The following is a 17,894-nucleotide window of genomic DNA, read 5'->3' as shown; positions in this document are numbered from 1 at the left end:
CGATGCTATTATTAGATCATATTTCAGCAAGAGTGGGCAAAATGAGAAATGCTTGCTAGTTCCGCCTGGTGCCCCCCCCCCCCCCAACAAAAAGTCACCTTGTTCCGCCGAAACTGAGGGAGGTATAATCAAGATGCCTCTATCCAGATTTAAAAAAAAAAATGTTTTGGCAATTTTGTTTTTAAGTTGGAATACAAAAAACACCTATAACCCCAAATTTCCCTCTAATCAAATAGAAATGAAACTCTGGTAAAACTTTGACTTAAAAGGAGTACATTCAACATATAGAGACAATTTTGTATTACATTACATTACACTACATTATTTTGGGACCAAATAAAACTTTGAGATAAAGGAATATTCGAGTTGTAAGGTTTCGAGTTATCGACAGTTGACTGTATATATATAGTAAAATCTATGTCTAGATGATCAATTACACCAACTCGTGTTTTTCTTTAAAACTTTCAGTGACTCTTGCTGGAAAGAATTAAAGACACGATTGTAGACAACTCAGGTAGTACATGAAATACACCGCCAGCTCAGTCATTTCCAGCCGAGGACTGCAGTTTCGTGCTTATTAGCACTCATCAGCCTGGCATAGGAAAGTGACTGAGCTGGAGATGGAAATGACTGAGCTGGCGGTGTATTTCATGTATTTCTGCTTTAGCCCTGGCTAATGGCGGTAATTTACTGAATATAAACTCAGGTAGTGTTAAGCGAAGGAATGACTTTAGTGACTTTTCTCCGGGAATCTTTAGATACAGAAGTTCCAAAAAGAGCAATTTTAGGCCTTCGATGGTGTTAGATATAAGGAGTGTCGAAATATTCTCCCAGAACTATTACAAACTTGTTGTTTAAAAAACAATTTTAAAATTCTTCTTTTTAACAGAAAAGGAAAGAGATATAGGTTCAAGACCTCTTTGGGTAAATCTCTATGTTTTAAATGTTTTAGATAAAAATCATGTACCAGCCCCCAAGCATATGTAAATCAGATACATAGTAAGAGCTAAGCTAGAAAATCAACCTCCTCCTCCTCCTTGAAAATTTCTGGATCCGTCCCTTGAATATGTTGTTCTTTGCATAAATGTTGCAATAACCGGTTCAAGTTGATAAGTACAGTAAACTCCCGATTAATCAGCGGTCGGATTATCCACGGGTCTTTTCAAAAAAATTTTTAACGGTATGTACTAATATTATAGTCATTAAATATTTTTAAAACTTATGATTGAGTTTGTTTTTGGGGGCTTTTACATCTATGTTTTACATTCAATGTTAACATTTCCAACTATAATTTGATTGTATGTGTGAGTGCTATTCATATTTTGAAGATATTGTATACACTAGTATTGTTTTTTTACCTATTATCGGATTATCCTCGTTTTTTTCTTATCCGTGGTTACCATGCTGCCCAAGTCCGAGGATAATCGGGAGTTTACTGTATTTTAAGGGTTTTTGTGATTTCAGGGCTGCAAGGTTTTTTTTATAATGTTTATGTTATTAAAGTGTTTTATGGTTTAAGAAAAACACTTTCAGGTGTACTTAAAAAATCTTTTTAACATTGATTTGAAGCTGTACTTTTAGAACAAGCAATCAGAAAATTCAAAACCAAAGACAGCATAATAATCTATGAATTACTTGTAAAATGTATTAATGAAACACTTCAATGGCAAATGTGTTGACCAAAAATACAACTAATAAAAAGGGAAAGATAAAATACTTTTCTAAATTTTCTTAGTGCATAATGCTTGATTTTGACCACGATTTTAAACTTCTTTAATTCTAAAAACAAATTTAACTCAATTGCTTCCAAAACTGGTTCTGCTATAGATTCTATTGCCTCTTACTTTTCTTACTGAATTTAGAAGATAAAACATTGTCAGAAATAAATTTACACCATTAAATGGTTTTAAATTTCGATGTGTTTTAAAACTCTTCTGTCACTAACATATTTCCCGTTTTCAGAGTGAAAATCTCGAGAATTTGGAATTGCGTGAAAACACAATTACTGTCAGAAACAACATTGGAAGCTGTGGATCTATTTCCTCAAGCTCTGGTCCTCACACAACAATTAGTCTCATAAAACCTTCATCTCCTTCTCCATATAATCTTCCTGTCCAGGCTAACTCTTCTTCTGACCGTCCACCTGCCGCACATAGTGCTTTTTACGGTAAGTTATGATTTATTTTCTCACATATGGTGAAAGGAAACTTTTTTGCAGGAAATGCTAAGGAAAAATTAATTTCTACCAAAACAAAAAATCCATTTTTCTAAATTGTTGTTTTGTGCAAAAGTTTCCAAAGTTTGATTTTAAAAAAACTATGTAGCATAGTTTAATCTGCATATTTGTAAAAAGATTATTTTAAATACTTTCATGTAATCATCTATTTCATGTACTAAATTATCCAATGATTCACAATATGTTCTGTAGTTTTAGTTGGTTACATTTAAAAAAAGTTCTGGTAAGTTTAGTAAACAATTATCTTGCCCTTTTCTCCCATATGGGTATATGTGGTTTTTGTGGTGCACAGAGCAGCAAACATGAAGCTGAATGAAGCTGCTTTTCTGGATGTTGTTTGGTGGGAAAAACCACCAGTCTTCAAATAGATGTAGCAGAGCTGGAATGTATAAGAGACTATCTTTTTTGAAATTCAAGCAGAAATCAAAGGGAGTTAAGTTGAAAACGTAAAGGAGAAGAAAAAAAGGGAGTGATGAAAGTTTGTATCAAATTGGATGTAATTGGAAGAATTACAGTTCTTGAATAGCTCCAAGGAAAATTTCAAGTGTCAATGTCTTTTACCAATTTGAAATGTGTAATCAGTTGTAGAAATTTTAGTTAATATTGATGAAACACTAACATACAGAAATTTACTGTAATATACTGTGATAATAAGTATTCTGCGTATTTTAGTTCTTAACATTTTAAATACTTCACAAATACATCTGATTCTGATTGAGACCAGGGGCGTGTACAAAAATTTTGGAACCCACCACAAATGATATTTTACGGGCCTCTTCTATATTGTTTACCCTTACCTCCTACATAGATTTCACCCCTCTTTTTGAAAATTTGAAATTAAATAATCTTGGGCTCCCTTCAGGCTCAGAACTGGGCCAACAGGTATCCCTTTTTCCCTAATGCATGCTCTGATTGTGACAGGCCGTGCTTCACGCAAATAATTTTGAAAGAATATTTTTGGAATGAAGTTGCACTGGTAATTTATGTTGAGTACATTTCCATTTCATTCATGAAGAAAACAGTTTGAAAAATTTCAAATGAGGCATTTATATTTTTCAAATTATCTTGGGTCAATGCACAATTCTTTTCAAAAGAAAATTTTAGCAGGATATGCACACAGTTTGCTTGGAATAATGTCTACATCATGGTGATTAAAGAATTAGTAAGTATTTAGGGAGGAGTTAAGTCTAACAACAAAGTTTTGTTGTCAAGTAACGAGTTTTTGAACTTTATATGTCCGGAAATGAAAATAGGAAATTTTTATAGTTAGTCAACTGGAAGGCCAACCAGGGGCGTAGCTAAGCACCCCCCCCCCCCCGAAACTTCAGTCGCAAAAAAAAAGAGAAAAAGAAGAGGGAAAAGAAAGAAAAAAGAAGAAAAAGAAAAAAATCACAACGACTTTTTTCTCAGTAACAAAGGTCAAAAGTTTACTTTGCTCCCCCCCTCAATGCCATTGAAAATCTGCTCCATATATGATTCTCAAGCATAAAGATTTTTTGATAATTGAGTGAAATTTGACACTTTGCTTTAGTAATGCGATTGATTTGTTTAATCCACGTAAATGCAGCCTTTCTTTGTCATAGATTCTGCAAATTGTTAAATATGTTTAATTTTATGAGCCGCGCAGTGGGAATATTGCATACAGTCGAATCTGTTTATTTCGAATTTCACAATAAAGAAAAAAATCGAGATAAAGAGGTTTTGAAATACGGGGGCTTTAAGGAACTTTTTATAGAAATTTGAAATATGATGGTGAAAATTTGAAATCGATACTAAAGAGAATATGGGCTCTTGATTAAAATTCCTTTTTATTAGTTTTGTTAATTATTTACTCTATTATTACATTATTAAGTGCTTTATTGTGAGTTTAAGGAATCATTTTGACAGTAAAAGAAACTTTAAGCATATCTTTTTCAAGAAAAAGTCTTTTATTGCTTTTTGGTCCCTGATTTTTTTTTTTTTTTTGGATTCATTATCTATCCTCTTGAGGTTAGCAATTGCAGCAAATCTAACTTGGCCAGTATTCTACGATTTTCCTTTCTTCATCACTTGAAAAAAACTTATACTTTCTTTTCACTCCTGTCATTTCGGTTTTCTAAGGAATCACAATTTTAAGAAAGAGAGCAACCAAAGAACAGTACTAATCCAGATAACAGAGCGAAATGGCTTTTAACTTGAATGACCTTTAACCACCAACTTGAAATGTTCATCTTAACATGTCAAATCTGTGAATTTCACCCCTTAACTCTTCTTCCAAGAAAGTGCACGAAGCGGCTGTCCTTTGGTTAATCTTCCTGGAAAGCCTATTCGTGGAACGCATTTCTCCCTTTTTTCCACTGCCTCCTCAGCTCTTGAAGACAATTCCTCTGTTTCTGAGTTGAAGAAAATGTTTTTGTTTGCTTCTTTAAAGATCATTGGGCTTCGAATAAGAAAATGATAGCATAATCGGAATTCGAGAGGATAGAGGTTTTTGTTGGTCTATGGTCTCGTGTGTGTCATAGGTCATAGTCAAAACGACCTTTGCTAACCAGAATATCCATTGCAATCACATTGATTTTTCAGCCAGTATTTACTGCGTATTCTTTTGGAAACGTACAGTCTGTTTAAAATAGTACATTCTAAGTGAAAGTTGTTGCATAATGAAGCGAGCAAGACCAATAACAAGCTTTTTTCAACCCAAAGAAAACACTTCTGAAAGTAATTTTATTTTAATTCAAAAGAAAAACTATAGCATTACATGAATAAAATGTTTAAAAACAAAATGAATCTAGATTATTTCTGTTAGCTTGGTTTGGATTAAAAAGTAGAAAAAAAAAAGACTTTTGTTTATAATACACGAAAATTGCTGTTGCTCTCTCAAAAAAGATATTTATGTACATTCTAAAGCAGCTAATAAAATTAAAAATAAAGACTTGAGAGGAGAACAGATGGTATGCATTTGAGCAAATAACTTTCTACCGCCTATATTTCTTCCCTAACTTTTTTTATTCAAATTTTATTAACTGCTTTAAAATTAGCATAAATGTAAATACGTAAAAAGCAACATATAAATATAACAATATGAAAAGCAATTTCATTTTTTGCGGGTTATAATTCAAGAAGTCTTTTTTTTCATACTTTTAGTGCAAACCAAGTTAGTAAAAATAGTCTTTATAGTCTGACCACCGATGAGATTGAAAGTCAAACATCCAGTTTACAGAATACACACACACACACACATATATGTATATATATACACACATATATGTATATATATACATACACACATACATATATATATATATATATATATATATATATACATACACACATACATGTATATATATATATATATATATATATATATATATATATATATATATATATATATATATATATATATATATACATACACAAAAAAGAAGACCCCCCCCCCCTTCCCGAAAGTCGGGTCTAGCTACGCCACTGAGGCCAACAGAAGCCTTCCAGTTGGAAGTTTGATACAAAGCTTCAACTGGGTGATCAAAAATTAAAGCCGGTTGTGAAAGACGAACTTACCTGCAACTTATTCAGTATTCACATAGGCCAGCTGCTGTGAAAGTTGCCTGAAGCAATTTCTTTCTTTCTATCCTACCACACGAGAAAGATGGGTTACATAGCTCACGGAATGGTAGCAAGAAGCAGCTATATGTAATTCTTCCTCCCTCCTACTCCTCTCCCACCAACATTTTCTCTGTAGGTGTGTAATCTTGAATGTTTCTAAGAATTGAAAAGGTTTGGAAAGGGAACAAAAATTACATAAAGACACAAATATCGGAAATTCCTGAGACCCTTAAATAGAATGAAAATAAAGAATGCAGAACATTTTGGAACAAGAGAACTAAAACTGGAATCTGATAGAAGTAACAAAATTCAAGTTTTCAAGGGCACAGAATTGAAAATTTTGTTTATCGAAAGTTGGAAAAATAGGATATATAAAAGGAAAAAAGTTTTCTTCTACGTATCCAAAAGCTTGAGATGACAAGACTTGAGTTGTCGGGTGACTGTACCAGAAATCTCTCCATTTAAATGAGCTTTTCAACCATCATTTTCTTTCTTTTTTTTTCTTTCCAGAATCTCTAGTAAATCACCAGAACCCTACTTCTTCGAGAAACTTGATTGGATATAGTGGCCCATACAGTCAAACTCCCAGCCCCATCCTCACCCGTCCCACCAGCAGCTCTAGTTCCCGTTCTTCCTACTCTCCGAGCCAGAGTCCGTTGATGGGCAGATACGTTAGTAGTGCCTCATCAATATACTCGCACACTCAGAGTCCAGTCCTCTCCCGACACACAGCTGGAAACAGTAGCGATGGATCAGCATGTTCCCCCACAGGCAGTCCATTGCAAGTAAGCATATATAGTGAAGTTTTAAAAATTGTATGCAAGGTACGGAGCAAGCTTGCATGGAACGTAATTGAATGGAAAACTAAGCTTTTATGCACAACTGTATTCCAAATATAGTTGTCTTATTTTTTGTCTTAGTTTTCTGCTGTGATTATTTTTCATGATTGTATCATTTCAGATGCAACCACTTTTTTGAGTTATGTCTTTTATATTTTTTTCCCCATAGAAACCATTAAATTCAAATGTAGAGGCACTTGCTTTTGTTTCAATGCTATGAAAGTGATGGCCATTTGTTAAGAAACACCTAGTAAGGGTTTATCTTTACTCTTAACCCCCAAAGTGAAATACTGCTAAATTTACGACGTACGTCGCAGAACAGATGCATGAGTTGCAGAGCATTTATGTTCAAATGTGAGAGGAAAACTCAAATTTTCTACAGAAATTCTAGATTTCTGTGAAATTTCTGCAAAAACTGCAGATTTTCTGCAAATATCTTCCAACTCAAGGCAAAATTTTGCACAAGTTCTGCAGATTTCTTTAAATTGAAAGAAAATCCAACACTCTCGTAAATTACGATATTTTGGGGGAAAGCTCGCAAAAAATGTTGAGTTTGATAAGTGATTTGCAGGAACTTTAAATTTACTATGAACTTAAAGAAATCTGCAGAATTATTACAAAACTCCATCTTGAGTTGGAATATATTTGTAGAAGATTTGCAGTTTCTGTAGAAATTTCATATTTTAAATCTGCAAAGACTCTTATTTTGCTTGAACAACAGATGATACAATGCTTAAAGTACTTGTCGGGCAAGAACAAATTTGGTCAAATGATTTTACATTGCAGAACATCGTCAAGTATTCTGCTTTGAGGCCCCTAACTCAGAACGTAGATAACTAGATTAACCATTAAGAGATGGTGGTAGTCATCTTCACCTCCACAGTTCCGGCACAAAACTGAAAGGGTGAGAATTTTTTCTCCAGTCTCCTGTATCAATGGTACTAACTGCTAAGCAGCTGGCCATGTGACTGTCAGACTCAGATTTAATGAGTGTGCACCCCATACGTACTCAACGAATTTGTTAACAGCCATTGGCATTGATCCCAAAGCTGACAGCCCCACAACTGAGCACCCCTCTGAATTCATATGAAATGAAATTATTAGTTTTATATTTATTCTTTTTTTAGCAAGCAAATTAAGCGTCTCGGCTTTTTCATGCAAATTTTTTTCCACATCTCGCTATTTGCAATGGATTGATTTGTAGATGTTGTTAGCATTTGAATCTTATGTTTTCATAATACTTTGTCAAATAGTCAAGAGTTCTTTTGTTATTGTAAAAAAAAATGAAAAAATAATCTTTCTTCTTTAAAAAAAAATAATAAAAAAATAAATAAAATTAGCTCAAATAATAGTATTTTATGGTGAATTTATTAATTTTATTGATTAAAAAATTGTATCAAAAATTTAGAAATTGGACCAAAATTTCACTGTGGTAGACCCTTTTAAAACTATGATATATGTTTTTGAATTTGAATAATCATAACCAGAGCTGCGGAGTCGGAACAAAAATGGCCGACTCCAGGATTTTGAAACGTCCGACTCAGACTCCGGCTTATAATTTTTTTTAAAATTTATTTTTTCAAATCCCTCCCCTCGTGGGAAGGGGGAAGAACCCTTAAAAAATTGAAATATTATTTCTTTTTATGAAATTTTTGCATTGTATTTTATTGTAAACCTAAGATGAATACATTGTTAGAAATTCAAATTATCCAATAGTTACGATTTCTAAAAAGATATTATTTAAAAATCCCATTTTCAAAAAAATTGAAAAGGATTAATTTGCTCCCCTTTAATGTTTAATAAATAGATGTTGATCAAATCCTGCTTTCAGTTTTTGAAAGCACAAGAGAAGAGAGAGAAAGAGTTTTGAAGAGGGAGAAAACTTTTTTGCCAAGCCAAAAAACTTTTCTTGAGGGTTCCCCCCCTTCCCTCTCTGGTGACGCCTCAGCTTAATTTCAGAGTTTATAAAAATTGAAATACTTTAATTTTGAAAATTTTCCCCAATAATAAATCTTAAATTTCATCTTAAAAATTTCAACAAAAATATTGCACTATATTCCAGAGAGAGGTCGGGCACAAGTACGTCTGGAATAAATTTTACACAAAATGCGGCGGTATACAGCTTTGTACTCATAGCTTTTATTATACCAGCATTTCTTGGCTCAATTTTTTAATTTTAATTTTATCGGCAGCTTCAGAATTAACTTTAATATGAAGATTTTAGGATTAACTACAATTATTGAGCTGTTGTTACCAATAAATCAAGAACTAATTTTATTTTGTACATTTCAGTGATAACCAAGCTTTCTTAGTTAAGTCTTTAAGATTTTAAAAAACATTTATATTTTATTGGATCTTTTAGATTTGTGCTTTTGTACCAACATTTATTTGAATTTACCCTCAGAAGTTTCCCGACTTGCTCAAGCAATACATACATTCCTTTTACTATCTAATAATTTAGATCAAGGTAAAAAATATATTATTTTTATTTGAAAGTGATTACTTAGAAAATGTTAAGCAACAAAACTGTTTGCTGACAGTTGCTATCAGTTAAATAAAGTTAGAAAATAAGCAAACTAGGAGACGGTGTAGGTATTTGTTACAGAAAGTTCGATAAACAATCAAGCTAGCTGGTTGTCACAATGAGTTATTTTCTTATTAGTAGGCCTTTATATATGTAATCAATTAATTGGCAATCAGTTTTTTAAAAAATGCAAGGAGAGTCTGAAAATGAAAGAAAAAAACCCCGGAGTGGGACTTGGCATGTTTGCAAACGACTCTTACTCTACAGCCCTGTTTTTAACTGATTGTACTCATAGTTTTAGCTGCATTTTTACATTTTATAATATTTTTAGAGCCGGCATATTACAATAGAAGGCCCAGTATTTTCTCCTTCTCAAAGTCCTAACCAGGGTCGAAGAGGCGACTTAGAGTGCTTTTCACCTGCTAGAAGTCCCGGGCATTTAAGTGGTTCCAACATATCTCGCCATCGGCCTTACAATGTATCTGTTTCACCTGGTTTGATACACAAAGCCAGTTCAAGTACATCTGACCAAAGCTGCGTGTTAGAGAATTCCACCGTTCACCCATCATATCAGTATACATCCCAAGAACACCTTGGAATAGAAGCAAGGCTTAATCAAGTGTCTCCTTTATCTCAACATCCAACCCCAGAAGCAAGATCAACAAGTAAGTAATAAATTCCATGCACACTGAGTTTCCTTATGTAATACCACTTTTTGTTCAAACTTTGAGTTCAATTCAAACACTATTCAAAAAGTAGCTGCACTTTTGAGATTTTAGTTTCAATTTCAGATATTTAGGTTTGGTTCATATTTTGGAAAATTAGTAGCAAAACTTAAAATTTTCAATATATTTTGTAACTAGTGGTACCCAGACGGCTTTGTTTGTAATAGAAAAAGTAAAAGGTCTTTTGGTTCGCCTGTATATTTACAAATAATGTATGGTGAATTTTCTGGCCAATTGGCTTGTGCCCATGTTACGGTTCCATGCTATGATAATTTCGTAATTCACTCATCCATCTTATGATAATTTTGGTCTTAAAATTGGAATACAAAAAGAACTATATCGAATTTTCAAAAAATCGCTTTGAGGTGCACACCCCCATGCTACAAACTAATTCTGTGCCAAATTTCATGAAAATCGGTCGCTATGCGCGTCACAGAGATCCTACAGACATCTAGACATCCTCCGGACATCCAGACAGAGAGACTTTCAGCTTTATTATTAGTAAAGATTTTCAGGAGCAATAATATTGCCGGGTGAAATTCAAATAAATAATGTTCCATGTTTTTACTACAACTGTTAGAATTAGAGACGTACCAAGTACTCGGTAACTACTCGGTACTCGGCCAAATTCTGATCAGATACTCGGCCAATACCGAGTGGTTGCAAAAAATTGAATATTGTCTAAGACAGATACTAAAATTTATATAAAAAAAAAAGAGCAAGCATTATATACTGCAATCATTTACAATTAAAATTTATGAGTCAAATTTAAATTTTGAGAATAATGAAGTTTGTAATGCTTCAATGAAATAAATCTTTATTTTAATGTCCCCAAAGTTAATAAAACTATTTATTAAAAATCACGCAAAAAAGGTAAGTATAGGAAATATGGAATTTTTATATTAAAAATGGATTTTTGCTTCAAACAAAAATTAGTAATTTAAAAAAAATGTAAAAATACCTTTGCTTAAAAAATAAAAGGAAATAAAACAATGTTAAAAGCACAGTGCAGGAACACTGCAGACACGTGTTTTGGCGTTACATGGAATTTCTTTTTCAATGCACAAAATGGGAGCTCGTAGATTTAAAGGCATCCGACAAAAGTCGGATTTTTTTGTTAAATGTCTCTACTTTCTAAAGCTCACATGTTATGCACTGGAAAAGACGTTCCTTGTAAAGGGAGGGGGGCACAAACACGTTCTGCAGTGTTCCTGCACATTTGTTTTATCTGCTTTTAAAAATTATTTATGTTTCACGGACTAGGACTATAATTGATTGGTATACAGTGAAACCCCTCCTAACGGACACCCCTCAGAGGCGAACACCCCTCTTATGCGGACAATTTTTTATTCCTCAGTTCCAATGCAAATAACATTATTAAACCCCTGTCCTGCGGACACCTCTATATTGCGGACAAAAAATTTGTTCCGTTAGTGTCCGCATTAGAGGGATTTTACTGTAATTTGTTTTAATTCCAACTTGATCAATCATACCTTTTATTTATTTATTTTTAATTTTAAAAGTAATTTTTTTGTAAAATTTTTGACACAAACAAAATTGTATATATAATGCGTAAATAAATTTCAGCAGGAATTTAGTTTTAAAAATTATTATATGGACAAGGAAGTCTATACTACTATTCCAATAAGTTCAAAATTCATCACATGTGTGTCGGTGGCTCTTCTTAAAACATAATTGGTAAAACATAATTGGCCATGTAGTGAAAGGCCGAGTACTCGGTATCTCGGTACTCGGCCGATTAGTGAAAGGCCGAGTACTCGGTACTCGGCCAAAGTGCTACTCGGTACGTCTCTAGTTAGTATAAAAATAAACTTCTACTGTTGCTTGACTTTTGACATTTTTTAAAATGCTTAAAAGTTGAAGAACAGCTATTAGACCTTTTTGCTGCTATGACTAAATAGAGAGCCGGTGTAGTGTGCTGCTATGCTGAGCATATAAGTCCTATCTGCACTTTTTGAGAAAATTGAGTTATTACCAGATGTCTGTGACATATTCAAGTACATGGAGACGCAAAACTTCATAAAGCGATATCTCAGTTTGAGGTCAACTGCAGATACCACTTTTATGCTCAGCACAGCAGTGTGTGGTGCTACGGTCACTTTGGGAGGGTGAAAACCAAGTGTAAGAAGCAATAACAAACAATGTTCGATGACAAATATCTCAACTGTGACAAGATTAATATGGATTGGTTGGCATAAAATTTTTCTGAAAATCCTTCCCCCCCCCCCTTTTAATGTATTGCATTTTCTTTTCTTTTTTTCATATTTTATTAACTGCATGTTCTTATTCCTCCTGCAACTTTTCTTCACTCTGAGCCCCTCAAACTAATGTTTTACCAAACTCTCTTTTCAATTTCTGCTTTGTTCAACAATTTTAAAATTGTTTCCCCTGATACTAACATAGGTGCATTTTATTGCTACTAAAACACTCTACTTCAAGCTCTGCAGTTTGGCTTTACAACATGATGAATACCTTATGCTTTTATATATGCTTTTATTTAGAACTATACACATTTCATATTACAAAAAAAAAGTGCAAGTTTTTGTATTGTATCAATTGTTACTCCTCTAATTGAAAATTAAAAATACTTGGAAAATTAATCATGGTTACACATCATGAATCAAATGTTAGCTTATTCTTTGTCCATGCAACTTCAGCAACTTTATCAAACAAAGTCTCATTACCCATCTAACTGGATTTTAGGACTTATATATTTCATACGCAGTTATTGTTAACTATGTAAAAAAATCAAATGCTTTTGCCAGTGTTGAACAAAAAAGTCTATTCTAATTTATACATATTGATATTTTATGTACATTTATATATGTGATATCCGCTGATTATTTCTTAGTTTCTTGCTCTGAACCTTGATATCATTTTGTTAAAAGCATCTACTAAAACAAGCTGATTAAACTATTTGAAACACATCAAGGAAAAGTTTGCTGTTTTCAGTTGTTCTCTTATTTATTAATTTTAAACGTGAAGAAAATAACTATGAATCCTTCCATAGTTTGTGATTGGGGGGGGGGGGGGGCTCTAAGTTTTACAAAGCTTGCTATCTTAAATTTTCATTTCATTTGATCTAACTTATTTCAACATAGAGAATATGAGCATAAATACTTGTTGTTGTCTTGTGCCAGCTTGGCTGGCAATTAAGTGTGCACTGCTTAATTTTTTCAGCTGTACCATAATTTGGTGTGAAGTTTGACTTCCACAGTACACGCATGCCCTAAGGACCCGTTTATAGGGTAGGAAACCATTCACAGCACAACATATTCACATAAAGAAAGGACAAGGACAGGAGGGAGAGTGCATATCCATGCCCGAGCCGGGATTCGAACCCCGGACCTCTCCATCGCAGTCAGACTCCCCTGACCACTAGATAGGGAGGGTGGCCAAACATGCTTAAAATAGCAAAATAAAATATCTTGGATACTTACCTGTACAAAATTTGAAGTAGACTTTTGTGGAAAAATATTACTCTGTATTCTCAGAATCCGTTCAGAATCTGTTTTAGTTTCTGTATTCTCAGAATGGAGAAATTTGTTTAAAGCTTCTTTCTTCTTTTTTAAGATCCAATGACTCATTTTTTACAAAAAGCGGAGCTGTACAAAAACAAAATTTCTTTTAATTTTCTAGCATCTAGTGCCTCAGTTGCCTCTAGTGCCTCTGATGAATCTAATGCGAGCGATTTTTCAAGTCCAACTCGAAGGCCGTCCAGTGATAATCTTGATGACAGTAGATTGCAGCTGCTTAGTGATCTTTCTCAGCCGCCAAACCTCGGCGGTCCACCCGGAATTTCTCGGCAGCAACTTCTCAGCGGACCTTGTCCGATTTGTGGCGATAGAATATCTGGATTCCACTACGGAATCTTCTCATGTGAAAGTTGCAAAGGCTTTTTTCAAAAGAACTGTTCAGAATAAGAAGAATTATGTTTGTTTACGAGGAGCTAATTGCCATGTTTCTATCAGCACAAGGAAGAAGTGCCCTGCTTGTCGTTTTAATAAATGCCTTCGAATGGGCATGAAATTAGAAGGTATGTTATTTCTAATATATGATGTGTGATTAACTTTTATTTTTCTTTATGCTTAAAAAGTTTGTAAATAATTAATTGTAATAGTTGTTCTTATTGATTTTTAAAACTATTTCTTGAAATTTTAAGATATTAACTGAAAATGCCCACTTTAATTATCTACCTGTAATCATAAGAAATTCTGTTTCATTTAATCAAAAATTCATTTAGGTTTTAACAGCATGCGACAATATAGAAAAAATAATTAAGTGTATTTTTTTAGGTTTTCTTATTTTCTTTATTTTTTGAAGACAAGTCAACTGAACCTCTCTTAACTTTAAATTACTGGTACGTTTAGAAATAATTTTGTTTGCATAAGCAAAATGTTTCCATTATGCACGAGTTATAGTTACCATAAATAAAACTTTAAAAAAAAATCATGAAAAATTAAAATTTTAATGAGCAAATATCCTCTTATCATGGGTGAATTTATGGGGGGGGGGATAAGAGGGTCATGCCCCCCTTCCCACAGTTTTGGGAGACTTAATACAGTAACAACACACCTTTCAAAATCTTAAAACAAAAAATCATTATTTTTCCTTTTTTTTTTAAATTTTTTGAATAGTTCAAAAGGGAAAATAAAGAGAACAGCAAATATCCTTTTCTGATGTTAGAAGAAGAAAAAAAAAAAACTGAACATTAAATACAAATGGTATAGCTGTCACTGGGGTGTTAAAAATCATTCCAGCAACATCAATCATTCCCGTTTTTAATCAACTGGATAAATATTTTTGATTTAAAAAAAAGCCACTTCTTGGAAATATTTAAATTTACCAGAAAAAAAAACTCTTGATAGTCTCACTCTGAAAAGGCAAGTACTTGACTGCTCAATAGAATGGTAATAATAAAAACTTTTGCTTACTGTAAGGCTGGATAAGTTGAACAGCTTTCAATTGAACTCTTGAATATATGATAATGGCATAGGCAATTCATATTAAATTTTGATGTATGGTAGAGTTTTCATATTTTGTTTCATACTGATTTTTCCCGCTTTCAGCCATTAGAGAAGATAGAACAAGAGGTGGGCGTAGTACATACCAGTGTTCCTACACTTTGCCTACCACTTCGCAAGGAGATGAACGTGTGCCTTTCACGGGTGATATCAGTATTTCTCCTTCATTGCTACCCAGTGATTGTCATATAAAACAGGACATTTCCTCCTCCAGGTCTTCCAAAGGTACTAGATACGTTTAACATGCATAATTTCCAAGATTCTCCAACTTTCATTTCTTAAAAATACATTTCAGAAAGTACGTGAAATACACCGCCAGCTGGCGGTGTATTTCATGTATTTCTGCTTTAGCCCTGGCTAATGGGCGGTAATTTACTGAATATTTCAGAAAGTGTTTGAAAATTGGAAAACCATACCAAGGTCTTTAAAAATTAGTCTTGATACAGTAAACTCTCTGTTATCCACGAGTGGTTTATCTGCAACCTTTCACACTTTCAAAAAAAAAAAAAAAAATGGTGATGATTAATTGAATGTAGATAAATGCATATACAGTGGCTCCCAAAAGTGTTCGTACACCTACGATTTTCAATGAAATAGACCTTTATCCATTGGTTAGAATTAATATTTCGGAATAGGTATTTTATTATAAGATCTATGATCTATATTTAACAAAACTACATGAAAATTTTTAATAAAACATTAAAACATAATTTTTAAAAAATCAAAAACCAAAAATTGCCGGAAATTTTATCTCACAAAAGTCTTCGTACACTTTGAAAAAATTTCAAAAAATTAGTAAATAATCTAACTTTTTACAAAGTTATTATTTAGTAGAACATCATGCAGTATCAACAAGAGCTTTTAAACGTCTGGGAATAGATTTCATTGTTTTTTTCTTTCTTTTTTTGCGTAATTTCTGAGTAAGTGTTCAACCCCAGTTTGAGTCTTACTGTTTCCTAGCTCTATTTTCGTTTCAAAGCTGTATTTTCGTTAATCTAGCCCCCAGATATCTCTAAATATGTTACATTAAGTTTAAATCTGGAGATTGAGGGGGTATTTCTAAGCTTAAGGACAATTTTTGAGGCACCAAACGCAAACGTGTGCTTCTTATCGTTATCTCGATAAAAAACAAAGTTGTTTCCGATTACCAAATTTTGGGCTAATAGTTTAAAATTGCTTTTTAAAATATTTAAATGAACAGCATGATTCATTATTTAATCAAAAAATTCCAAATTTCCAAGTCCTGATGTTGTAATGCACCCTCACACTAAAACACTTTCACCGTCCTGATTAACTGATCCAACTAAGTTCTTCAGATTAAATTACTCATTTTTTCTTTTATTTACAATTATACAACAATTTAACCCAAAATGTTAAATTTATTTTTATCTATAAGTAAGACGTTGTTCCAAAACGTTTTGAGCTTATTTATCATTGATTTTGCGACGGAAAGCGTAAGCTTACTGTTATTCGCACGAACAAGAAAATTTCTACAGGAAGAGGTCTCATTTAATCCAGTTAATCAGAGAACTTGGCGAACAATTTTAGGTGAAAATTAAACGTAAAATGTTTCATTCAATTCTGCAGAAACTTTTTCAGCACTCAAATAGATATTTTTCATAATTTTTTTAACTGTAAACCTCCGATCACGCATTGTTTAACTTTGCCAGTTGACCTTTTCTTACCGTGTTTTCGATCCTATTATTGTCTTTAAAGCATTTTATCAAGCACTTTCACAATAAAATGGTATAAATTACCTAATTTAGAGACATTTAAAACCAGTTTACCGCTACAGCGAGTAAACAATTCAAATTTCGAATGGTGTTTGTGGTGTTTTTCAAATACCAGTCATTATAAAGTAATAAGCACAATATTAAGGAATAAATAAACAAAAAATTAAAGCCAAATGACTTTTAAGGGTCAACACAATGCAAAAATAATAAAAAAATGACATATGATAGTTTTAATCATGAATTTATTCGAAAAAATTTGAGTGTACGACGACTTTTGTGGCGTATTATTTCTCTGTCTCTTCATTTTTTTGACAAATTTAAAAAATAAAATCTGGCAATATTTTGAAAAAAAAAACTACTGAGTTTTATTCAGAATGGCATAAGAATGGTGTGAAAAAAAATTGGACTTCATATTCAAATTCAGTTTTGCGTTATTTTGGTTTTACTACAAAATTTCAAGGTGTACGAACACTTTTGGGAGCCACTGTATTTTAACTTAACAAATGCAAAATCTATTTTTCGACATTCCTATTCTGACTAGTTAAAAAATTATTCTTAGATCTTCACTACTTAATGCTTTAAATCAACATTAGTTACTGCTTTAGGTCTACACTACTTACTGATTTTTTGATCCACCCCATATACCGAATTTCAGATCCATACTACTTAGGCACGAAAACAAGTGTCTGGACTAGTTTTGAAATAATTTCCCACAACCACCCTTGTGCATTTTTGGTGTACTTAGTTTTATTCTGTTGCAGGTACTCTGTTTGCATGATTTGCTTGCGTATGTGTGTAATCCATTTGCAATATAGAGAAATCTTTTCTGTTTTAGCTTTTACATGCATTTTTTTACATACCCTGTTATTATTTTATCTTTTGTTTAAATGTATGCGATTGTAATTGATATTTTGGCCCGTTCGGGAGGAACGACACAAATACGCGTCAGCACGAGATGCTCTTCCCGGTCTGAACGATGCTCATTTTGTGTTACGGCAAATGATGAATGATACTCAGCTGGCCGACTGACACTTATTTGAGTCCCCCTTTTTGGAACAAAATATTGACTATCAGATGGCGTTACTTCCACTCAAAAGATTGCTCTCTTATATTAGTACAGTCAAACCTCCATATATCGAAGTAGCAAAATGCCAGGAAAAAATTCGATATATAGAAATTTCGATATATAGAAACGATCTTATTTTTTATC

General features: G+C 32.9%; 1 protein-coding gene across 1 annotated transcript in view; it reads left to right on the top strand.

The window, feature by feature from the left end:
- Positions 1-17,894, top strand: part of LOC129225803 (nuclear hormone receptor FTZ-F1 beta-like) — a 46,185-nt gene that overhangs the window by 8,427 nt on the left and 19,864 nt on the right. The window contains 6 exon segments of the mRNA XM_054860316.1: positions 1,963-2,167; positions 6,329-6,603; positions 9,513-9,846; positions 13,567-13,823; positions 13,825-13,963; positions 14,997-15,176. Of these exon segments, the coding sequence (XP_054716291.1) occupies positions 1,963-2,167; positions 6,329-6,603; positions 9,513-9,846; positions 13,567-13,823; positions 13,825-13,963; positions 14,997-15,176 (1,390 nt within the window).

Source organism: Uloborus diversus, chromosome 1 (assembly GCF_026930045.1).
Source record: "Uloborus diversus isolate 005 chromosome 1, Udiv.v.3.1, whole genome shotgun sequence".
NCBI lineage: Eukaryota > Metazoa > Arthropoda > Arachnida > Araneae > Uloboridae > Uloborus > Uloborus diversus.
Note: the sequence above shows the minus strand (reverse complement) of the source record. Positions and strands in the feature narration are given on the sequence as shown.